We start from the raw sequence: 25,220 nt of genomic DNA, 5'->3' as shown, positions 1-25,220 counted from the left end.
TGACCTTAGGTAACTGAACTGTAAAAGAGTGAAACTGTGGATAAGGAAAACTACTTAATATATAAAATATAATATAAAATATATAAAATTACACAACATTACTCATTCCTCCTGGTGTTTCATTCCTGGAAAGAGTCCCAAACATGGAATCACGATTTCTTTGTTGTCTGCCTTTGCCCAGTTTCTGCTGTTCAACCTCCATAGTAACTCAGGGCCCCTGGGGGCTCCTCTGGCCTGCCTCCCCAGGTACAAGAGAGCCTGCTCAGTGATGCTCCGGGAAGCTGGCTGGTCACGGTCATGAGGAATTCTAACAGAGAGGGGTTGGCCTGGGAAGTGGGGGACAGAAACCCTCCTTTGAGATGCAGGGTTGAGGACAGAGATGACAAGACACATAAATGGGAAGCTCTGAGAAGAAGCCCGGGGGGTCTCTTGAGCCCACTTGTGGAAGGAGGATCGGCAGTGATTAAGTACTTCTGACACGTGCTTTACCGATGCTCCTGTGAGGCAGCATAGCTGTTACCCCAATTCTACAGGTTAGGAACTGAGACTGCGAAGTCTCACTAACTGTAAGGGATAAGAGTCAGGATTTGTACCAGGCTCTGCCTCACTCTTGAGCTGGAGGTCTTTACTTCCTTCTCTCCTTCATCCAACTAACCATGCACCTTGTTTGTGGACCCACCTCCATCCTTTTTCTTTTCCGAATTCCTCTGCCCCACCCCTCAGCTTCTCCGGGTCTCAACCATCCCAGCCCACAGTTAGGAACCTTCTTTCCCCTCCTCCTTTTCTTCTCCAAGGTGGTTCTGTGGCCCTGGGGCTCAACTCTGCAAAGAGCTCCTCCCCCTCCAGGAAAAGCACTTCTCCCCAGGCAGGGCGGTCAGTCCCCTCAGCGCACCTGCATGCACACACACCACCTCACAACCACACACTGCATGCAGACACACCACCTCACAATCACACACTGCATGCACACACACACACACACGACAGCCACACACTGTGCATACACACACACCTCACAACCCACATACTGCATGCACACACACACCCACAAGCTGCATGCTGCATATACAAGTCATACAGGAGATAAACTCAGAGTACCAGCCCCAAACAGACCCCATCTCTTGCTCAGTTGCTGTCATCCTAGACCTGTTTCTTTCACCACATTTCTATAATCTGCCAGTGCCTGCAAGGAGAAGCATGGGGGGTTTTCTATCTAAGGCAGAAGGGCCTAGGAGCCAACTCCAGAAACTTCTGCCCTCCTTTCTTGTCAGAGAACAAGACTGGGACCAGCACCTGGACAAGCTTCATATGCTGCAGCAGAAGAGGTAGGCTTCCCAGAAGGATTCGTGGCCCTACCGCCATGATCATCAGATCTTCTGACCCACCTGGGCCTGCTTCCAGAATAGAGAACCCCAGAATTCAGTGCCAGCCACTCGGACACACCCTTTCCTTCCAGGCCACCCAATGACGGAATCCCAGCTGGCCCCTTTTAGTGGTGGTGGAGGACGTGACTTTGGGCCACACAGGGAAATCTTGAGGGTAGACCTAAGGACAGAGGCAGAATGACAGCCAAGGGGGAGTGAGAGGACCAAAAAGGACCAGAGGGAAGAAGCCAGGGTGTGTGGGATGGGGAGGGCAGGCAGAAGCAGGCTGCTGGAGAAGGGATGCACTCCTGTGGGTGGTGGAAGCATGATGAGGAGACACCGTTCATTTGAATGAAAGTGGATTGTGTGGGAAAGGGGAGGAGAGCTTTGTTTGGGGTAACACTGGGTGCTGACCAGTTGAGGAGGGCAGCTTAGGTGACACTGGAGGGTTCTGAGTTCAGTCCATCTGCCTTTTATTGAGTCTACTGTGTGCAGAGGGGTTCTAGGTCCCAATGACACAAAGATTGAATGAGACTTGTGCCTGCTCCCGGAGAGCTCTCAGTTCGGGCAGGGCTAGCACACCTGCAGGTAAATCATTTCATGGCTTAGCCCTGAGGTCCAGTCCCAGGAAGAGCAGCTGGGGCAGGGACGAATCCTGTGGGCAGCCTCTGCCTCCAAGTGTTTGGGGGCTTGCCTCCCGCCCAAGAGCTGCCTGAGGAGTGAGGTTGGTGAGCAGACATTAGCAGTCACAAAGGTCTCCCCTGTACTCCAGAAGATTCCTGTGCTTGGTTCAATGCCCTGCTGTCCTCATCTTCAAATTCTTAATAATTTTGAACAAGGGGTCCTGCATTTGCAGGTTTATGTTGGGCCTGGTCCCAAGTCCCTCTGAGCCCTCATACTGGCAAGCCCTCTGCTTCCTCACCTCCCCATCCAATACCTGCAGTGGAATTTTCACCTTCCTGCTTTAGAGTGGGACCCCTGGGTCTCTGAGAAAGTGAGACTCCAGCCCAAATCTGGACCTTCTGCAAAAGGGCAGTGGGACTAGAGGGCCAGGGAGGCAAGGACTTTCTTTGTGCAGTGACCTCAGGATGGGGGTGAGTTTGCAATCTCAACCCTGACCACTCTGGGCTGGTCAGGGACACTGGGCTCCCTGGGACTGATTCCCTGGGTGAGAAGGGGCAGGGAACTGACTCCTCACAATGGCCCTTCCTAGGAGCACTGCTCTAACAGGTAAACCCAGGCCCCAACTTTAGATTAAAAGCTTCTTCTTTAAATGAAAACACTTTGGCTGGGTGTGGTGGCTCACACCTGTAATCCCAGCACTTTGGGAGGCTGAGGTGGGTGGATCACCTGAGGTCAGGAGTTCGAGACCAGCCTGGCCAACATGGCGAAACCCTGTCTCTACCAAAAATAAAAAATTAGTCAGGCATGGTAGTGGGAATCTGTAGTTCCAGCTACTTGGGAGGCTGAGGCAGGAGAATCGTTTCAACCTGGGAGGCGGAGGTTGCAGTGAGTTGAGATCACACCACTGCACTCCGGTCTGGGCGATAGAGTGAGACTCTGTCTCAAAACTAACTAAATAAATAATATAAAAACACTTTTTCTCTCTGGCTCCTGGGGCTATTGAAACAGAAGGATTTGGAGGTGGGGACCTCAGAGGAGCCACTCATCGGCCTGTCCTTTCTGTTCTTCCCCCCACACCCTGTGCTTGCCTTTGGGGCCAATACACATATGTCTAGTCGGAGAGGCTCCAGCTTTATCTCTTGTTGGATTCAAATCTGGGTATGGTAGAAACAAAGATTAACAGAGGTCCTGTAGAATGAATATCTCAACCTGTTTTGCCTTGAGACACCCAAATAAACAAGCCGTTTAGACCCTTGCATCTAAGGGTATCGCGCAGAGGAAACAGATACCCTGTAACTCACCCCACAGCTCTCCACCCTCTGCAGGGACCTGTATCTAAATAACTGGAGGAGTCTGGGCGCAGTGTAATCTCAGCACTTTGGGAGGCCGAGACAGGCGGATTGCCTGAGCTCAGGAGTTCGAGATCAGCCTGGTCAACATGGCAAAACCCCGTCTCTACTAAAAATACAAAATTTTAGCTGGGCGTGGTGGTGCGTGCCTGTAATCCCAGCTACTCGAGAGACTGAGGCATGAGAATTGCTTGAACCTGGGAGGCAGAGGCTGCAGTGAGCTGAGTGAGAGTACCACTGCACTCCAGCCTGGGCAACAGAGCAAGACTCTGCCTCAGAAAAAACAAAACAAAACAAAACAAAAAAACCCCTGAGGGAGTAGTCAGAACTTTAGTGCCTCACACATTTCACAAATTTCAAAATGCCTAAGAAAGATCTAGCAGTCGGTCCATTCCTCCTCCCTTTCTGTTTTGGTCTCCCAAACTCCCCTTGGTTAAAGACAGTAGGTTCAGCAGGCCCAGGAGCAGGGGGACCGCAGATGGAAGTGCCCTCTGTCCTGCTCTCCAACAATCCAGGATCTGAGACAGTTACTCTGGTTAGAAGAGTTCAGCCAAGCCTAGGGTCCTCTCTCAGAGACTCTCACACCACTCTTTCCAGACCACAGGTTGTCTTCCTATTAATTCTTCCCCTCCAGCAGAGCTTCAAGGGCCATCCTCACAGGAGAATCACCATGAAGTGAATTGCACGGAAGGCCCTGGGGCTGACCCTTGCCCAAGTCCACCCTTGGTCATTCGAGTCCAGTAGGCACTTCTTTCCAATTTGTCACTGCACACTGTGTGAGTCACATTGGTCTTAAAGAATGTCTCAGATCCCCTTTGCCCTTGGCCTCATTCTGCTCTGACTGTCTCCTCCAAACTCACGTTCACCTTTCCCCAGGATTCTAGAGTCTCCACTGCTTCGAGCAGCCAAGGAAAATGACCTGTCTGTTCTTAGGCAACTTCTACTGGACCACACCTGTGACGTTCGACAAAGAGGTGGGATCTGGATTTAATGGAATGGAGGTGGGAGCAGAAGCACCTACCTCTCCTCCCCAAGACTTCGACTTTGTGAAATGGGGCCTTGGAGGGTGTCTCTGGAGCCTGAGGCCCCTTCCTCAAGGGAATCTGAAAAGTGTCTAACATTTCTGTCTTACTCCACTCCAGGAGCCCTGGGGGAGACGGCGCTGCACATAGCAGCCCTCTATGACAACTTGGAGGCGGCCTTGGTGCTGATGGAGGCTGCCCCAGAGTTGGTCTTTGAGCCCACCACATGTGAGGCTTTTGCAGGTAAGGAGGCTACACAGTAATTCAAGGCGGAAGCTTTGAGATGGAGGGTGTACTGTTGTCTCTTAAAATTGGCTTCTGAAGGATGGGTTGGGGTGGGGTGATAGGGGGTCAGGAGAACAGGCTCAGTTGACTTGGGAGAAATGCAAAGGTCCTGGTCTTGGCTTTTACCAATCTGTGGCTTCCTTTAGCATTTCCTTTCAATCTTCCCACAGTCCCTGTAGGACCTATCTCAATTTCTTTCTCTCATAGCAACACGAGAACGATTGTATTCATAGCAATCCCCTACTGGCTCCCAATAACTGAGGGGTAGGTCAATGAGCAGGGCAGCCTGAAGGACAAATTGCTGTCAGTCCCAGGCCACCCTGCCAAGCCCAGGGCACAAGTCTATGCAAAGATCTATTAGGAATGTCCTGAGAGGGATGGTGAGGGATGCTGTGTCCCTGAGAGAACTGGGGACAGAGGCAGACCCCTGATGATGGCTGTCTCTGGGCCAGGTCAGACTGCACTGCACATCGCTGTTGTGAACCAGAACGTGAACCTGGTGCGAGCCCTGCTCACCTGCAGGGCCAGTGTCTCTGCCAGAGCCACAGGCACTGCCTTCCGCCGTAGTCCCCACAACCTCATCTATTTTGGTGAGAGTAGGGTTGGGCTTGGAGGATGGTTGGCTGGAGAGGCGGGCAAGGCAGAGGGAGGCCAGGGCAGGAGGTTCCTGCCTTCAGCTCCATCTGTTGGGCAGCTGGGATGGGCAGCCCTTCTAGGGCTTAATTAAGCCAGAGGCCAATTCCCCCGACAATCCTTCCTCTGGTTCTGCTGGAGGAGTGTCCCTCAGCCTAGAGCTGAGATGTGGGGGATGAGGAGGAGGCCATTACTTGGGGGAGACTGCCCACCCCATCCTACCATCCTGTGCTCTCCTGCCATGGATCTCTCTGTGTCCACAGGGGAGCACCCTTTGTCCTTTGCTGCCTGTGTGAACAGCGAGGAGATCGTGCGGCTCCTCATTGAGCATGGAGCCGACATCCGGGCCCAGGACTCCCTGGGTAAGAGCTGGGATGGGGAGGGGAACTGAGATGCTGCATGGAGCGAGGGGCAGGGTGAGGAGAGGGACTAGGACTTTCAGGAAGACCCCAGGGTGGGGATGGGGACATCAGGGACTTTAGGCCAGTGGCCACATGATACCCTGTGTCCTCCCCAGGAAACACAGTGTTACACATCCTCATCCTCCAGCCCAACAAAACCTTTGCCTGCCAGATGTACAACCTGCTGCTGTCCTACGATGGACACAGGGACCACATGCAGCCCCTGGACCTCGTGCCCAATCACCAGGGTCTCACCCCCTTCAAGCTGGCTGCAGTGGAGGGTAACACTGTGGTGAGAGACACTCCCCATCCCTGAGGTGTCTTTCTAATGACCCTCAACCTACCTCCGGCCCTGGGAAAAATAGAGGTGAAGGATCCACCTTTCTCTAAAATCCCTTTTCCCCAAACTCCTCAAAGGGATGGTGGTCCCTTGCTTCCTATTCCATCACTGAAATCTTCAGCTTCATGTTCCTTGGCTCAAGAGGATTTGAGAACCTCACGTTAACGCATGTGCTATGGTAACCCAAAGCTCTAGCTTCCTTTGCCTATTTTCTTCTTTCTGAGCTTTCTGGGGTTTTGGAGCAGGAAAGATGACCAAAAAGGGGAAGCTTATAGATGCAGAGGTTTGCTGATTCCCACTGCCTGTCTGTCTCAAGGGGTGGGCAACTGGCTCCATGCAATGGCGTTGTTCCCCTTGACCACCTTCTCACACGTTGGCCCCCTCACTCATCCTGGTGGTCTCACAGATGTTCCAGCACCTGATGCAGAAGCGGAGGCACATCCAGTGGACATATGGACCCCTGACCTCCATTCTTTACGACCTCACAGAGATCGACTCCTGGGGAGAGGAACTGTCCTTCCTAGAGCTTGTGGTCTCCTCTGATAAACGAGAGGTATGGATGCCAAGGAGGATCAGGGCTGTCATGTGAGGGAATTTAGTGTTTGTTCAGATTCTGTCCACTTACTAAGATCCTGGGCCCAAGGCACTTCCCAGCCTTATAATAGGTGGAGATGAGAATAGTCTCCTGGGACCTGAGGAAAAGTCCAATGCACACTCCTCTCCTGAATCCCCTGTCTCTCTGCTTAGCTCCAGTCCCTTCTACCTACCTTTCTCATTCTAACACTTCAGATGAGAAACTCCAAATAAGAGTTGTTTCCTCATATTCATTCATTGGTTCAGCATGGATATGGTTTGCTTTTGTGTCCAAATGCAAAAATTTCATGTCGAATTGTGATCCGCAGTGTTGGAGAAGGGGCCTGGTGGGAGGTGATTGGATCTTGGGGGCAGACTTCCCTCTTGATGCTCTCGTGATAGTGAGTTTTCACAAGATCTGGTTGTTTAAAAGTGCGTGGCACTCCGCCTGCTCTCTCTTCCTCCTGCCTCGGCCATGTAGGATGTGCCTGCTTTCTCCTTGGCCTTTTTCCCTGCTTGTACATTTCCTCAGGCCTCTCCAGAACCTGTACAGCCTGCAGAACCATGAGCCAATTAAACCTTTTTTATTTATAAATTACCCAGTGCCAGGTAGTTCTTTATAGTAATGTAAGAATGGACTCATGCAAGCATATTGAACACCTGCTGTGTGTCAGGCACTACACAAGAAACAAACAATACAGAAATAAATACAACACAGTTCCTGTTCATCAGCTTCCTCAATTCTCAGTCCCTGCCCTGAATAATTGCAACAGACTATGACGTATAGCATAATAGTTGTGTGTACCATGTATGCAGATAGCCACATTGAGGTAGAGTTAATTTGGCTTGAATAGACCAGAGAAGATGTCACAGAGGAAATGCTGGGGCTGGATCTTCAAGGAAGAATTGGGAGTCACCAAGAAGATGAGGAAAAAAAGAGCTTTTTAGAGAGGGAGCAACATGTAGACCATTCAACAATGCTGGGTTGAGTGATGTGCAGGAAAGGAAAATTTGTTGAAGACTGCAGTAGAGAGGAGAAAAGACTTCCAGGTTTCAGGACACTCCACAAGAGTGCCAAGATATGGTTTTTGCTTTTTATCTGCCATGTGAGAATTTCCCAGGAACTTTTACAGAGCCAGAAAACATGAATGATTATTAATACTAACGAATAGAAGAAAAGTTGAGTGGCCAGTTTGTGAGATCTTCCTCAGAGAATATCGCTGGAAACAGACACACCTTGAGCAGGATTTCTTAGGTACTGAAAGCACAACCCCACTGTGTGGATATCGCCACCACACATCCTTGGTCTTTGATTTAAGCTATTCTCAATATTCTCCAGCAGGTTTCATACATGTCTTGGGTCACTTGCTTTTTTCCTCCGTAAATCTTCCTTTCTAGCCGCCTTTCACATCTTTCACTACCTTCAGCTGTAGTTCAGAAGACCTAGACTCCTGCCTTGGGACCTAGACTCCTGCCTTAGGACAAAAATAGAGGCTTTCTGACTGGGGATCCTTCAGCTTCCTGCCCTACACTGCCAGGCATGTCTGGAAACTGCCCACTGTCTCTCTTCTCCCCTCCAGCTTCAATAGAAAAGGTATTCACGCTGTTAATGGCTAACCACTCTACTGCACTTTGAATCTGCCTCTTTCTAATTTCCCAGATGCCTGCTCCCATCCATCATCCCCTCTCCTGTGTATCTTTAACATCTCACTGGCTGCTTATATCAGAGCACCATCCCACCCTGCCACATCCTACTGCCTGTAACCCCCATTGCTTTTTTCCAGCCCAACAATACTTCTAGAGCAAATCTGGCCACTTCCCTGCTTGAACTCCTCTGTTGCTTTCTGTTATATTTAGAAAAAAACAAAAATACAAACTTCCTACCTTGGCATTTACAATGCATGATAATCTGGCCCTTTTCCTCCTCAGTCATGATCATTTCTGACTACCACTCCCAATAGATTCTCCCCTCTCCCCAACCACATCTCAACTGCAAATGGGCAATGGTTTCTCGGACTTTCCTGACCTGGCAACTGCTGCTACCTTATGGTATGATCTTTCCTAACTCTCCCTTTACTCAACTAACTACTACTCATCCTTTAAATCCTCTTTGGTGCTATGGTGCCTTGTGGTTACTGCTATAATCGTTTACCTGTATCACTAGCACAAGGCTCAGCCATATGCGAGAAATATACTAGTTGTCCGTCAAAGAAGTGACTGACGAGCTGAATGAATGATGGTTGCCGCCCTGCCTCTTCTGGTACCCAGTGGGATAAACAACATCCTTCTGTGTTGGTCATCCCAAGTTTCACTCTACTTCCATGCCAGGCTCGCCAAATTCTGGAACAGACCCCAGTGAAGGAGCTGGTGAGCTTCAAGTGGAACAAGTATGGCCGGCCGTACTTCTGCATCCTGGCTGCCTTGTACCTGCTCTATATGATCTGCTTCACCACGTGCTGCGTCTACCGCCCCCTTAAGTTTCGTGGTGGCAACCGCACTCATTCTCGAGACATCACCATCCTCCAGCAAAAACTACTACAGGTGATTCTTCTTGGAAGGGGATGAAAGGGAATTGCATCATGGGGTGATGGTGCTGGAAATGAAGCCGTGTTGCTCAGGGACAATGCCACCTTCTGGGTTCCAGCAGGTTTAGGCTCCTAAACACCCAGGTAGAAATTAGACATAAGACCAAGAGGCCAGAGATGGGGTTTAATGAGCACAAGTGCATTTGTCCAGGGAGCTGTGGATTTTCTCACACAAACTTTGAAAGCGTGCTTGGCATGAGTAAGCCTGTGCTTTCGTGAATTTTTTTGGTAATTTACAAAAAGGATCAGGGTTTTGTAGTGGGATGTTCAAGGTAAACTCTATTGCTCCAAGGAGGAAAATTGTGCTTCAAGTCCATTTTTGAGTCCATTTTTGTTGTGTTGGGGCAACACAAACAGCCCTGCTGGCCTGCATCCTCTTCTGTGTGCTGTCTGTATGGGCCCATGGGAATAATGTGTCAGCTGTCTGACTGCCTTTCAGACACTCTGCAGAAGGATGTCTGGATTGGGTATCAGGTTGAAGTAAATACTCTCTGAGGCTCCATTTATTGTTGTGGGCCTGCCATTCTGTGTTGTGGTGGCCAAGGGAAAACTAGGGTGAGGAAGAGGACTTATTAGAGGTACAGAGTAAATACAGAAATCTGCTGTTGAAGAAAGTAAACCCTCCTTTTAGTGCAACACAAAGGGTAGACTCTAATGAGCACTTCTGAATATACATATTGAACAAATATAGCTACATTTGGGGGGTTGACTCTTTGTGGATTACTAAAATTTTTGTCCTGGTGAGCTGAAAATACACAGAAGGTAATGTAGGTATGTAGCAGAAAGCAAAAGACCAGGAAAAAGAATTTTGCAAAGCAAGTGAGAGCTAAGTAATTGGAGATTTATCTCAATGCAGGAGAGAGCAGTTGTAGGTATAGCTCAGCCTGGACTAGGAAGCAGGGTAGTTTGGGTCAGAAAGAGAATATAAACTTTCTATAGCCAAGAAGCAAAAACCCTGAGTTGGTTTAGACCAAAGACAGCGTTATGCACAGAGAACAGGGCAAAGAGCCCCAGTGAACCCCATGACAGGCAGAGACACTCCATCTCTCCTGTTTCTAGAATTGCCTATATATATATAGGCTATATATATATATATATATGCAGTGTGTCATGTGTCCAGATCCACTGCCTCTCACCAAGTAGGGCTTGCTGCCTGGGGAAGACAAGCCTGAATGTGTTAGAGATGCTGGAAGCAGTTGTGCTCCATACATCTCAGTCTAGGCACAAAAGTTGTCCCTGGCATGGAGACATGAGGGAAATAAGGACAGTTAGGAGATGGCAAGTGGAGGGAGGAATAATTAGAAATTGAGAAAACACAAATAAGGTGGGGATTGCTGGACTTTTCCAGTGCTCCTGGCTCTATATGCTCAGATGTGTCTTCTCCAACCTTCCTTTGTCTCAAACTTACTTGGAGATTTTCTGCATTTCAAATGTAGACAGGTCTCTGGGTTAAAAGGTGAGCAATGCTGAGCCACTGGTGACCAAAAATCTCCTTCCTGTGTGTCTCTATCTCTTTGGGACGGGGCTAGTTATGTACAAACACATTTCTTTGATCCAGATATTCTATATTTAAAAGATCGCCTCCTTTGCTTCAGGACTCAGAAGCATAATCATAGCTGAACACCTGACCCATCCTTCTTTCTTTCTCTCTTCTGCCTTTCTTCGTGTACCTTGGCATTTTTACCCTTTTGCTTTCTGCTTCAGTGAAAGCCACTTCAGCTCAGAGAGAAGACTTTGGACTTTCAGATATTCTTTTCTTGGTGGAGAAGTGGGTGGGTAAGAGGATTGAGAATGCTGCTGGAACGGGTTAGATAACAAAGAACGCTAGTGAAAAGTCCCTGTGCTTTGAGCCCTGGACCTGATTTATGGGATGACTATGTTCTTCTTATTCAGTAGTAAGGCCATTTGGATTAGATCCGGGGCTTCTAAACTTATCATCATGATTTGAAAGATTCTGTTTTCACAGTGCACCAGATTTGTTAAATAATAGGAAATTCCTTTTTTTTCCTGCTGTTTTCTTACTTGAAAGTCTTAGAAAAAACGAAAATGCACAAATACAGTGTCTTGATTTGACGCATGCAATTGTTGACATATTCGTTAGCTGGTGGAGCTTTTTCTTAGATGAATGAATACTTTACTGTCCAATTATATTAATAACTCTGGGATCACAGGGATCTCAGTCACTTCAGGACTTCCTCTGCAGATCTCTTGGGATCTGTGGAAATCACTGGGCTCCAGGACCCCTAAGATCCTTTCTAGTTTAATATCTGGGATTTTATGAGAGTAGTGCAACACCACGATGTCAGAACAGATGAGAGAAAACAAATTCCTCTGTATAAGGTAACAAAAACTACACAAAAGCTGATGTTTGTAAAGCTGGAGTTAGTTTATTTCTGTCCAATTTGGGGGACATCTTAATGACTCTAAGGTGCCTCGTTGCTCAGCTGTTAAAGTCCTGCTTTACTAGATATTTCCCAGAACTCTATTAATTTGAGTTAACTTCTATCTCCATATATTTCTACTTGGTTTAGGCAGAGCAGCATGCACTATAGTACTAGTTCTCTTAGATTTCCAGGTGAGTAAAATGTTCAAAGTCCAGGAGTCCAGCAGCTCAGGTTTTAGCCCTAACTCTGAAATTTAATAGTTGTTTGACCTTAGGAAAATCTTACTTCGTGCTAGATCTGTGATTTTTAACCCAGGTTGCACGCTAGAAACCTAGGAGGCTAGTAAAATAACTAGGCTACACCCTAGACCTAATAAGTTAGAATGTCTGAAGCTGAGGCTCTGGCCTCAGTATTTTTAAGAAACTCTTTGAGTGAGCCAAATGTTCTACCAGGGTTGAGAACCCCTGGCTTCCATCTTTGAGGTCAGTGCAGCTCTGCCTTTCCAGTCCTAGGCCCACCACTCTGGTCATTTAGATTCCTGGAGTACTGTTCAGTAGGTGGTTCAAATTTCTTGTCACATCTCTTTTTTGACTTTTGAAAAAGATTCTCTTCAGCACTCCTTTGTTTTTCTCTTTCCCAGAAATATTTTGCTAATCCATTAATTAAATTAACTATTATTGAGAGCTTCATGCAGGCCAAACAACTGTTTCAGGTGATGGAAATTCAACAACCATAGTCTGAGCAAAACACACAAAATCTCCGCTTTCTTGGAGTCTACAGACTGGTTTATATTAATCAAATGATCATACAAATAGATACTTCATTATAATCTGTGACTGTTGGCATCAATGTTATTTTTTCCTTATAATGAGAAAAGCACAGAGTGGGAAAAAACAACTTATAGCAGGGACCTGGTCCCTTTGGGAGGCCAGAGACTGCTTCTGAGAAAGATGACTGAGCTGAGATCTAGGTATGAATTCAATGTGAAAAGAGAGTTCTAGACAGAAAGAATGCATATTCAAAGGCCTCAAGGCAGGAATAACCTCACCAAAGTCTAGGAACTGAAAGAAGATTCACCAGAGCACAGGGAGCTGGGGTGGGTACCTCCAGGTGAGGTTGTCCAGACAGATCCTTCCCAATTTATGTAGAGTCTTAAAGGCCATGCTGAGGATTTTACGCTTTATCTCCAGGGTAATGGGAAGTCAGAAGGATTTTAAACAGGGGAACTTATTTGCATGGTGAATAACAGATGTGGGGCGGGTGGTAGGAAGGACATAGGGAGACCAGTCAGGAGGCTATTACAGTTTAGCAAGCAGAAAATAATGGTGGCTCACGCCTGTAATCCCAGCACGTATTAAAGTGGCCTTATTAAAATGTGGATTCTGACAGTAAGGCTGGGTGGGACCTGAGACTTGGTATTTCCAGTAAGCTGCCAGGGGAGGCCAATGTTGTGATTCTGTGGCCCATATTTTGAGTGACAAAGCATTATTCTATCATTTAATCTTCGTAGAAATCCTAACAAGTAAATACAATCATCACCACTTTAAAGATGGTGAATCTGAGGTCAAGAGAGGTTAAATACTTTGGCAAAGACACTGAGCTAGCAAGGGCAGCACTAGGATCGGGCTGCAAGTCTGCTTCCTTTCAGAATCCTCACCTTTACACACCAGACAAGGCCATTTCTCCCTCCAGAGTGATGTGCTAGGTCCCAGTCTTCTCTCTTGGCTAGCCAGGGCTTGCCACACTCACTTTTATTTATACATCTCATCTTTCCCTGTCAAGATTAGAGGCACTTGAGAAGTGCTATGGGAGGGGATCAGATATAGAAGGATTCCCACCCCCAGATACTGAGCTACTGGCTCTTCTCCAGTTTTGATAATTGGCACTATTTTTTGATGGGGTTAACCTACTGGCATATAAGGCAAGTCATAATTCTGTGGGAATGGGTGAAGACTCTTCAGAAGAAAGGAGTAATCTCCCAGGCCAATCCCCCTGAGAAAATGCAGAGACTGGGACATGAAATTAACCCTTGGAAGGCAGTTTGACTTACATGGGAACCAGATCTCTCTCTCTTTATGGCCCAGTGGTTCTCAACTTGGGGTACACGTCCAAAACACCTACAGAACTTTTCAAGAAAATGCCAGGTTCTTGCTCCAAATTAACCCAGGGTCGGCCTGGACATGTGTGTTGTGACAGAGATTTACCACTTGATTCTGATGGGCTGGTTAGGAACTCATGTCCAGTTAGGGAATTGGAGAAGCTCTTCATAAAAGCTAGCAGAGCTTTCTCTGAGAACTTCATTCCTTCGCAAGTCTGGGATCATGGGAAGGAAAAAGGTCTAGAGCTGGGCTTGACAACTTGTTCTGGGGCCTTCCCACTTCCCACTAGGGTGGTCTATGTTCCCCATCCTCTCCTCATGGTACATCCCTGGCCCTTACGACCCAGTAGTGCCCCATTCATTGCTGTGCCCACTCCTTCTGGGCATTCCCTTCAAGGCAATGAACTCAGCTGGCTGGGAAGTGAGAGCAAATCTCATTAGGACAATTCTCAGTGATGTATAAATGCCAGCCTGCGTAGGGGATTTGGTTGTTGATAGCTCCTTAAATTGCAAGCCGTGTTGTGGAGTAAAAAATTCCAGTCATTGTTAGATGATATTTATTTTTACAGGGGTGGATTGAAGTATTTTCTCTGTGCATTGTTAGCCAGGCCTGCTTAGGTGACCTTGATCTAGGAGTCTGAAAATTTCAGAAAAGCACAATTAGTTATCATTCTTTTCCTCTTAGGCCTCCAGATAGGTCTCTCCATCCCTGCTTCCTGTCCTCCTTACCACCCTTCTGCATCTCTTAGGTAGTGCTCAGCTTGCACCTGCGGTCTCCTCTCTCCTTTTTCTCCTTCCTTCTTTCCTTTCTTACCAATTGAGTGCCTACCACATTGTGTGCATTTGTGGATAAAAAGTAGGAGGGAGGCATCCCTGCCCTCAGGAAGCTCTAAGACTACTGGTGAGACATGGGGTACCCAGACACTTTCAGTGTGATGGGAGAAGGCTGTCAATATGCAGCAGCTCCACATGTCCCAGGAGAGACACATGACCTGGGCATGGAGGGGCAGGAAAGGAGGCCCAGGAGGAGTGTTGGCCTGACCTGAGTCTTGAGGCATCGGTGAGGATGAGCCAGGTCAACATGGTGGAGGAAGGCATTCTGACAAAGTGGCACAGCCTGCGCAGAGTCCCGACTTAGCAACCCAGAACCCCAATAGCTCAATGTGGCCGGAGCTCACACAAGGTATGAGGACACAGGGCAGGGGCCATAGTAGCGAGGATTTTGTACATCCCGTTTGGTACTCTGGTTTTATTTTTTACATTCTTATCTCACATTGAGCTTTCCTAATTAAAAGAAAATGATGTACATTGTGCTCATGACTTACAAATCAAGTGGCAGATCTGATAGAGAGCAACTGCGTACTGGACAACCCCTCCTTCTCACCCATGTCTTACTCATGGAGGACAACCAGTTTTTCTTTCTTTTAGCTCTTCCTTCCTGTCATCACCTCTGCATCCCTGGAATCAAATGCTTCTATCTCTAATTGCTAATCAAATCTAGACCTTATCTAGTGAATTTCTATGATGATAAAGATTAAAGAGCACCCTCCACTGCCACCTCTCCTGCATTTCTATTCTGAAGGCATTGGGGAGCTAGCAATGATGTTAAACAGAGAAGTCTCAGGATGATATCTCTGTTTCAGAAAGATCAATTCAGAAGCATTGTGGGGGGTGGGTTGAAAAAGCGGAAATAGATGTAGGGTAAACTAGATGGTAGATGGCATAGGTTTACCCTAAGGCAGTAGTTCTGTTAACCAAGGAAAAGGAGAACATGTCAGAGAGAACTGGGAACTGAACGAGTAGGACTGGAGAATGGGTGCTCTGATAATTTACTTTGCCAAACATAACCAGGAAACAGTGTTTTCATAAGGACCCTAAATCTAGAGAGTTGTGAATAAGCATCTCAATCTAGGAAAAAAAAAAAGTCTTGAAAGCAATTTCCAAAGAATAGAATTTTAAAAATTAAAAGAAACATCCATTACCAGTTTGGGCTTAGGATTTAATTCTAGGGGTGCAAGGTGGTTAATTAAAAGGTAAGCCTATTTTCACTTCAATTTCATGCCCCTTTCCATCTCTGAAATACTGAAATCTTCCTTACCTTTGCAAAGAGTATCTATTCTAAAGCAAGAGCTAACGTTATATATCAGTGTGAAACACTGGAGTTGCCCAGAAAATCTAAAGAAAATCAAAGTGCTTTAAAAGCCCACTATCATCATTATTTCTATTGCAACTTTTACACACATATATTATTTTTGTTTTCCAGAGACAGTAGTTTATAAAACAAAGCAAACAAAACCCTACAGAAGGGTTTGTATTCTGGTCTTGGAGAACAGCAAGGAAGGGGCCTCTCAGGAGTCTGTGGCACTTTGCAGCCTGGTTTAAGGATAAGGACCCCAGGGACAGAGTGCTGGAGGCAGCTTCTCTAGGTCAGTCAGATCCCAGGTAATGCAGAGGCAAAAAATTGGGGTTTCTGAACACCTCCATTATGCCCTAGTGAATTTGTGCAGGGGAACATGTACTTGTAAAGAAATCTGTTGAACTGGTGAGAGGAAGCCCCAGCAGGAGAATTTGGTGGCCAAAATTGTCCCCAGCATTAGAGGGTTTCATTTTCATCTCCTGAAGGAATGGCTGCTGTGACTCCTGGCTGGCTTCTAGGGGCGCCCTGATCTTCCTAGCTCTCCTCGCCAACTTATGTGTAGTTCTTTTCTTCTTGAGGCAAGAAAAGATTGGTAGCATTTTTTCAGACATATTGAAGCAAGACACAACATTTTAAAAATAACAATAATTTTTTACAGACACATATATGGCATAGATGTAGTTATTTCTATATTTAATGTTATTTTGTTTCTAAAGTAATGTATTTGTTATTTATCCTCCTACTCACTACCTGACTCTGTGAAGGAGTAGGCATGTTTTACACTAAAAGACAGATGCTATAGAAACATTAAGATAAAGAAAAAGAACACAGTCCATGAACTGAATTTCAGGAGAGAAGAGAAGGAATTCAAAGATAGTTGCTAGAGCGGAGGACAAAAACAAAACAAACAAAACAAAACAAAAACTCTGAAATTCTTTGGAAGCAAGTAAAAAAAGACATTTTCTATTATATGATAAAATAAAATTTACTAGTTTCTCAAGAGAGAGACATGTCAGAAAAGCTTACAGAGCATACAATTTTTTAAGCCAAAAAAAAAAAAAAAAAAGTGTTGACTGATGTCTGGTCACAGGTTGTTAGACCACAGAGATCTCCAGACACACAGACAGAAGCTTCTGTCCTAGTATCTCTTGGTTCCCTATCAAAAGCGCTGCCTCTCACTGGACAGGTGAGTGTGCTGCTGCAGTAGCGTCTGGAGAGATGCTTACAGGTTCCAGCTGATTAGCAGAGCCGGGATAATTGCTGTTCCTTATGCTAACAAGGGATCACATTCTCCCCAGCTTAAATCATCAGCTTTCCTGCTGGCCCCAGGGGACTCTCAACTCCTTTCTTGGGTGCACTATTAGGAGATGTGACCTTGGACAACAGAGCTCTCAAAAGTCAAAAGGCTGCTTGCATGTGTTGAAATTATTTGTGCAATATCATGTGGGAATTCTCTATATGTGAACACAGTTTTCTAGAAAGAAGGTATACAGTTTTTATTATGTTTTCAAGTGAGCTCATAACTTCAAAAAGATAAGGATAATTAATGTAGGATCCTAGCACTACATCTGTGATATTGCATAAGTTTCACCATGAAGTAGCATGCATTGAAGTAGGGTGGTCTTCATTCCACCTTGACCCTTGGACTGTACCTTCTACAACTACTGCTCAGGATAGGCAGGGACCCTTCCTCATAGTGTCTCTAGCCCCTTTTCTGCTCTTTTCTGTAATGTCAAATCATAATAAAACCACAGTGAATATATCTATAGTGCTTTATGATTTATAAAGTTCATGCAAATATATCATTAATGTAAGCTTCACAATGACTCTGGGAAGTAAGCACTGTAGCCTCCATTTTACAGATGAGAAACCTCAAGTTCAGAGATTTTCCATGAATGGTTCAAGGTCTCACTAGAGGTAGTAGATTTTGGGCCCGTGAGGGAACCTGAATTCTGTGATATGTTTACAGTGTATTCTTCCCACTGGGAGCCATGATGAGTTTGGAAAAGGTGGACTTTCCACATAGCTGAAACCATCCCAAGCCACTAATACCTCTTCCTGTTGGCTCACTTGATGCTCTGAAATATGTTCTCAGCTGCTCAGTATATACATCATAAATTTCTGCTTACAAGCATCTATAGAAAAGGTGATTTTGCTGGATGGTAGCTCAAGACATTAGCATATGTGACATCTATTAAACCTTGGATACATAGACTCCTGTCCTGGTCACAGAGTTACCCACAATGGCAAGTACAATGGGGGTGGGGTGATGCTGGTGGGAAGGGGAGCTTTCCTTTATTTTGGATGGACTTTAGCAGCTTTCAATAATTTGCACAAAAGGATTTGACCCCTTGCCCATCAGAAAGCACTTCTTCTGAATTTCCCCACATAGGAGGCCTATGAGACACATGAAGATGTCATCAGGCTGGTGGGGGAGCTGGTGAGCGTCATTGGGGCTGTGATCATCCTGCTACTAGAGGTGAGGTGCAGGTGGGGTCCAAGCTAAGCCCATCCCATCTAAGGCTCAGACTGAACCGCAGTCCACATTGTCTTTTTGTTTTGCTGTCCTTTCCCCAGATCCCAGACATCTTCAGGGTCGGTGCCTCTCGCTATTTTGGACAGACAATTCTTGGGGGGCCATTCCATGTCATCATGTGAGTATCCCCTCATTCCAGCCCCCTGCCTTTCCTTGCCAGAATCTTTTCCTGTCTCCAGTTCACTCTCTGATATCTAGGCCTCAGGTCACTCTCACTCCAAGGACTTCTCTCCAGTGGACTTGTAGGTGTAACTGTATGTGTGTTTTAGGTGTAAAGACGAAGCCTGAGTGTGTGGGTACCGCCCCAGTCACCACTGTGCTGTAGGGACCTAGAATAGCTCCAGCTTGTCTCTCACTCCCTGCTGTCTGCTCCCCTCAGCATCACCTATGCCTCCCTGGTGCTGGTGACCATGGCGATGCGGCTCACCAACACCAATGGGGAGGTGGTGCCCATGTCCTTTGCCCTGGTGCTGGGCTGGTGCAGTGTCATGTATTTTGCTCGAGGATTCCAGATGCTGGGTCCCTTCACCATCATGATCCAGAAGGTCAGTGCTTTCCCAAAGCTTCCTCTGCCTCAGGCACAAGACCTTCCCAGACAGAGGGATGGAGGTAGAGTGGGGCTGGTGGAACTATGGGAGCCTCCTGATCTGTTAGTGTTAGCTTCTCAGAGGCAGTGGAAAAGGAATCATCCCACCCTTTCTCCCTTCTCTGTTTCCTGCAGATGATTTTTGGAGACCTAATGCGTTTCTGCTGGCTGATGGCTGTGGTTATCTTGGGATTTGCCTCTGGTAAGGCACCATTCCCTCTTCTACTAGAGCCGCAGATCCAGTTCTCCAGAAAGTTCACTCTCATTCTTGCTCTCAGTTCTCATTTGCACTTCATTTTGCTTTTTTTTTTTTTTTCCTGTTGGAAGGTGAGTCTAGAAGCACACCCATATTTATAGACCAGGGGCCACTCAGGTTGGCCTAGGAAGGTAAAGTCATGTGTTCAGGGCCAATAACATTCATGTTCACTAACTGCCTTGCAAGATCTTTAAAGGAGAGACAGAAAAAGACTTTTGGTGAGAACAGGGCATTAAACAGGAAAGACTGGCCAGTCATGGATCTCAGAAAACCATGTGAACAAACAGAGATAGTGCCATGCTTAACTATCCCATGTTTACAATTCAGAAGAGGAAACATAAAGCACTCAACAACATATAACTTGCTTTTTTCTATATGTAGTCATTTAAACTTGAGAAAAAATATGAAAGAATTAGAAACAGGAGATGCAGAAAAACAGTTGGACAGTTTGAAGAATGAAAGAGATAACAAAAAAGAAGAGTTGTGAAGAGAGACTGTGAGAACAGGGACACACAGGCACCCAGTCAAGGAACAGCCAGTGAAAGTGCCAGGGAGCAAAAGAAAGGAACAGCACAGCAGGAAAACACAGGCAGGTGGAGAGAGCCAGAGGGAAGGAGAGGGTGGGTGGAGGAACAGAAGAGAGTCCTTAGGGAGGGGCAGAAAGAGGAAGGCCCAGGTCTGAAAGCAAAAGGCCAGTAGCTCAAATTCAGTCCTCAGTGTCTGCAACTGATCATCTATTAGACAAGAAGAGTCACTAGATGAGCTTTAAGAGTCCCTCCCATCTCTAAAAAGCAATGACTCAGTGCGGAGGACTCCATTACTATCTTTAGGAATTTCCCGTTCAATGGGGATTCCCACAAAACAACAGACCAACAACAACAACAACAACAACAACAACAAAACAACAACAACAACAACAAAACCTCCACCAAAATATGAAATGTGAAAGAGTAAAATGATGGCTTTCTGTCTGTTTGGAGTTTTCCACCCCAAGCCCTTATGTACCCTTTCCTCCCACTCCTTGGCCATCTACATCTATACATAACACAGATTACAAAATGAGGTGATGGTCGCAGAGTGGCTTTCTGTAGATGTCCTCTATCCAGAGCTCTCTAAATGGTCACTTCTTGGTCATTGCACTTGCTTTTCTCTTAAGTAAATAAGGAGGTAATGCTTTGTCATAGACCTTGTTTCTGCTCTCAGAATCACCTTGTGCTTCAGCTCCTTATGCAGAGAGGAGGCTTTCAAGCAGTCTAGTGCTGTCCTGAAGTTCCATTACACTCACTGCTATCCAGTAGGCTCCACCCTGAGCAGAAATCCATTTCCTATGTTGGTTCAGGTTCACTCAGGGAATGTCAGAGTGATGGAGGGTTATCTAGAGGCCATCAAGATAAAAAGGGGCTCTTCTTTTAGCCTGTTCATGTGTTCTGTTGTTTAAAAATTGTTGAAGATTCCATGCATTCTTATAATAACTTGCCTTTTAAGTATTTGGTTTTCTAAAATGTAAAAACCAGTTAGGTGACCTATTATCCATTATCCATACAAACACACACACTGCACACACATACAATTTTGTTGTTGTTAAATGACTATTACCATGACCATTACCCAGAGTGGTGAACTTAATGATAGGACATCTTAGGGTTAGACAGTTCCACAGGAAACTACGTTTATTAGTATGTAATTATCTGTGCAAGTGTATTTAGATATACATATATATCAGAGATAGAATAAGGGCTAACCATGTCCATGCTTATTGTGATAACTCCATTATCCAATCTCCATGTCTCTTCCTGGGCGGAGCAGCGTTCTATATCATTTTCCAGACAGAGGACCCAACCAGTTTGGGGCAGTTCTATGACTACCCCATGGCACTGTTCAGCACCTTCGAGCTTTTTCTCACTGTTATTGATGCTCCTGCCAACTACGATGTGGACTTGCCCTTCATGTTCAGCGTTGTCAACTTCGCCTTCGCCATCATTGCCACACTGCTCATGCTCAACCTGTTCATCGCCATGATGGGTGACACCCACTGGAGGGTGGCCCAGGAGCGGGATGAGCTCTGGAGGGCCCAGGTAAGTTTATTTGTGTTAGTCTTGCTAAGAGGCAGGGGATGGAGAGAAAAATCAAAGTGGAAAATGTTATGGTGAATCATTCTTAAAAGAGTCACAGAAAAACTCAATGAGGCTGTCACCTCAACAGAGGTTTGCATAAAACTGAGGTACATGTGGATAAATGGAAGGGACAGAAGGAGGATTAAATGGAGGATAGTGGCAAGAAGTGGGGTTGTTGCTCACAGGTGAAAAGTTGACCTAGGAGTGATCCTGGAGTCCAGTGGGAACTAGAAGTGACCTTGTTCTGGTATATTCCAGTTTTCAGTTTGGACGTTATCTTCTATTTGCTTCTATAAATCCCTGTTTCTCTATGATCTTTTCTTTATATCATCATAGACCGACAAATATTAGAATTAGAAGTGACCCTCAATGGCCCTCAAGTTGACCTCCTACTTAATATAATAATCATTTATTGGTCAGAAGGTCATTCAATATCTTCTTTAAGGCTGATTAGGACCTTATTATCTTTTAAATTCAGGTAGAGGTTGGGAGGAAGGGAGTTTTCCCATATTTTTAAAGATTTTGTTATTAGACATTCATGTTGCATTGAGCTGAAATCTATCTTCTTAAAATTTCATTCTTTGGCCCCAGTCTTTCCCTCTCATATAACACAGAACACATTCTTCCATATAAGCACCATTCAAATATTTGAATATAGCCATCATTTTTCCCTTAGACTTTTCATTCATTTAATGATGATCATTTAGACCCTGCTACATGTTGGCAAACATCTAGGAGCTAGGGACATGAGCATTAACACAACAGACACCATCTGTGCCCTCATGGAGCTGACGGTTTAGTTGGAAAGACAGGCATGAAGTGAATGACTTCACAAAAAGCTGTAAAATTGCAGCAGCAAAAGTGCCATAGAGAATGTAAGGTGCTAGGAAGAGGATGCAACAGAGGAATTGAACTGGGAGGTGAAGACATGCTTTCCTGAGGGAGCAACATTTAAGATGAGAACCCAAAGGTGGGCAAGAACTAGCTAGTTAAAAGGAAGGAGGGAAAAGGATGCAGGTCAAGGTTAGTAGCAATTAGGACTCTTGGCTACAGGGACAGAAAACCAAACTCAAACAGACTTTTAGATTTTTAAACAGGGGGAGGAGGATGTGTTAGTCCTCATAAATGAGAAGTTTAGAGAATTAAACTAACTTTAGAGGTACCTGGCCAGAATGCAGAACCACATCTTATACATTACATCCATTCCTCTGTTCGACTCTCTTTTGACCTCTCTTCTAAGGCAAGCTCTCCCATCGTGTTTGTGAGATCACTTCTAGAAGCTCCAAACTCCAAAAAGAATGAGGACCTGCATTGCAATACGCAGCTCCAAGGGCCCACCCATGTTGTGTTCTGTGAGGCTGCTGGTGCCAGGCAAAACTATAGGCTTTAAAGGAACATCTTTCCCTCTGCCAATTCCTTCCATGTTCCATCTCATGGGAACACATTTGGGTTATAGGCACATCATTGAATCTAAGGAAAGACCAAGGACTAGATAGTGGAGGTGTTGGTGATGGTGGTGGAGGGGAGGTTTGGGGGAAAATAAATTAATTAAGCGGAACTGTGTGAAGCCCAGTCCACTCAAACCAATGCACTGAAAGTGATGAGACAGCAATTCCCTAAATGAAAACTGGATGCTGTTACCTGAGGAAGGACGGGGCTGCATGATGGCTCAGGAAGAACAGTAAGCATTCCTTTCAAGGCAATGAAGAACAGCTCTCTAGGGTAAGAGCACAGAATGACTGGAAGTCCTAAGCTAGGAGGGAACTTGGTGCAATTAAGAAACTGAAAGAAGTGTGGAGTAATGAGGAAGACAGGGAGTAGAAAAACATGAGGTGAAGAATTTGCTCTTTTGAAGACTGCCATTCCTTCAGTTAGGAAGCCTTCCTGGTTCTGATCTATTCTGATTGGACCCTTTTGTTCATGCTCTAATAGATCATGGTTCCTTTGAAACTAGAATAGTCCCCAATATGATTGGAGCAATGCAGTACAAAGCGGGACCTTGACTTTCCTTACTTGGACATAATGCTAAGGACATGTAAAGCAGAGTCAGGTTGTTTAGTAAATATACAAATGGCCCTTATTAAGCTTGTGATCAGCTGGCACACCCACATCTTTGTTCTGTGACTCACTTATCTAAGCTTCCTAAATGTAAATGTAGGACCTTAGATTTGGTTTACTTAAATTTCTTGTTAATGATTTTACACCAGCATTCCAACCTAGTGATATCATTTTATACTGCTTCTGTTGCCCCACTTATTACATATCCCTCCCAGTTTTGTGTCACAGGCATATTTGATAAGCTTGTTTTCCACATTTCATCTAAGTAATTAATGAGGGCTGAGCAAAGGACAGAACGTGTGGTGGACTTGCTACCAGAAATTTCCCTGCCAACTTTGCAGTCATTAATCAACCCTTTTCCTTCTTAAGATATGGATATTTAATTTGCTGAAAATTCCCTGAACAGTAACAGTATCAATTCATCCCCAAGATCACAGAGATTCTATTTAATCATTTTATTTAAATCAAGATAATTGGTCCATGGCTTTTATATGAGAAACAAATTGAGATTAGTTTGGAGTGACTCATTTTCCATGAGTCTGAATAGTAACGTAAGGGTCACTATTTTATTCAAAACACTCACAAAAAATCCTCTCTCATTTCTTGATGAGTGAAACTGGATTCACGGTGCCTGGCACAGGCTGTGGTGAATAGGTGGCTGTTCTCACCACTGACCTCTAGTGTCCTATCTCACTGGTTGCCTTTGGTTCCCTTTGTCAGTGGCCTCAGTGCCTCTTTGAACCTCATGGCTCTTTCAGAGTTTTTCCTGTACCTCTTGCCTCCTTCCAGGTCGTGGCCACCACAGTGATGCTGGAACGGAAGCTGCCTCGCTGCCTGTGGCCTCGCTCCGGGATCTGTGGGTGCGAGTACGGGCTAGGGGACCGCTGGTTCCTGCGGTGAGTGACGGTGTGCACATGCAAAACTGCAGATATGTATAAAGCCACGGAAGCAAGGGTGACCGACAGGTGTCCTGGAGCCTGCATTAGCTTGTCTAGGGGAGGGGGCTGGAGCTGAAGTGGAGGGGTAGGAAGAATGCTGTGTGTACCTCAGGGCAGCCACGTGTAAAAGGTTGTGTGCATGTGTCCATGCTCAGACGTCAGCATGGGTTACCAGACTTGCTGTCACCTTGTTCTGAGCTGACCTTCATTTTCAGTGTACTTTTGGCTTGGATCTAACTTCCTCCTTCATATTCTGCCCTCATCTCCTGGCGTGATCCTCCTCTCTCCTCAAATTTACTTCCTGAATTGCATCTCGTCATCCTCGTGACACACTTATCTATTAGTTGGCTCTGTTTTCTTTCACATTCCCATGTATTAGTAACACACACACACACACACACACCCCTGTGTGCGTCCTACCACCCTGCAAGCCCTGATTGCTCAGCCTCGATTATCTCTATCCCAGGTTAGCCTGCCCTCCAATCACCTCCCTTCACCTGATCCGAGATACTCTTCCTGTTTCAACTCTGCTCCCTTCTTTCTCCTTCCCTCTTGACCCTGCTTTCTAAATGTTCGTCTCTACTTGTCCCCTGCCCATCTCTCCCCACCTGGACTGAGTCCTTTCCCCTTTCCCCTCATCAGGGTTGAGAACCACAATGATCAGAATCCTCTGCGAGTGCTTCGCTATGTGGAAGCGTTCAAGAACTCAGACAAGGAGGATGACCAGGAGCATCCATCTGAGAAACAGCCTTCTGGGGCTGAGAGTGGGACTCTAGCCAGAGCCTCCCTGGCTCTTCCAAATTCCTCCCTATCCCGGACCACATCCCAGAGCAGCAGTCACCGAGGCTGGGAGATCCTTCGTCAAAACACCCTGGGGCACTTGGATCTTGGACTGAACCTTAGTGAGGGGGATGGGGAGGAGGTCTACCATTTCTGA

The 25,220-nt window shown here is 46.0% G+C and overlaps 1 protein-coding gene across 1 annotated transcript; it reads left to right on the top strand.

The window, feature by feature from the left end:
• Positions 1–1,188: 1,188 nt before the first annotated feature.
• Positions 1,189–25,220, top strand: TRPV5 (transient receptor potential cation channel subfamily V member 5). The gene is made up of 15 exons (XM_007983235.3): positions 1,189–1,325; positions 4,214–4,311; positions 4,480–4,602; positions 5,097–5,234; positions 5,541–5,639; positions 5,795–5,970; positions 6,425–6,571; positions 8,920–9,132; positions 18,188–18,274; positions 18,373–18,449; positions 18,711–18,876; positions 19,053–19,119; positions 20,980–21,248; positions 24,135–24,241; positions 24,926–25,220. The coding sequence occupies exons 1-15, from the start codon at positions 1,198–1,200 to the stop codon at positions 25,218–25,220; spliced, it is 2,190 nt and encodes a 729-aa protein (XP_007981426.2). The 5' UTR covers positions 1,189–1,197.

This window comes from Chlorocebus sabaeus, chromosome 21 (genome assembly GCF_047675955.1).
Source record: "Chlorocebus sabaeus isolate Y175 chromosome 21, mChlSab1.0.hap1, whole genome shotgun sequence".
In the NCBI taxonomy this organism is placed as follows: domain Eukaryota; kingdom Metazoa; phylum Chordata; class Mammalia; order Primates; family Cercopithecidae; genus Chlorocebus; species Chlorocebus sabaeus.
This window is presented reverse-complemented; position numbering and strand designations above follow the sequence as displayed.

Excerpts from the sequence above, each read along its gene's own strand:
- TRPV5 (XM_007983235.3), top strand. The coding sequence starts at position 1,198 with ATGGGGGGTTTTCTATCTAAGGCAGAAGGGCCTAGGAGCCAACTCCAG. Across the intron at positions 4,603-5,096 it reads CACATGTGAGGCTTTTGCAG|GTCAGACTGCACTGCACATC; the intron begins GTAAGGAGGCTA and ends TCTCTGGGCCAG. Across the intron at positions 19,120-20,979 it reads TATCTTGGGATTTGCCTCTG|CGTTCTATATCATTTTCCAG; the intron begins GTAAGGCACCAT and ends TGGGCGGAGCAG.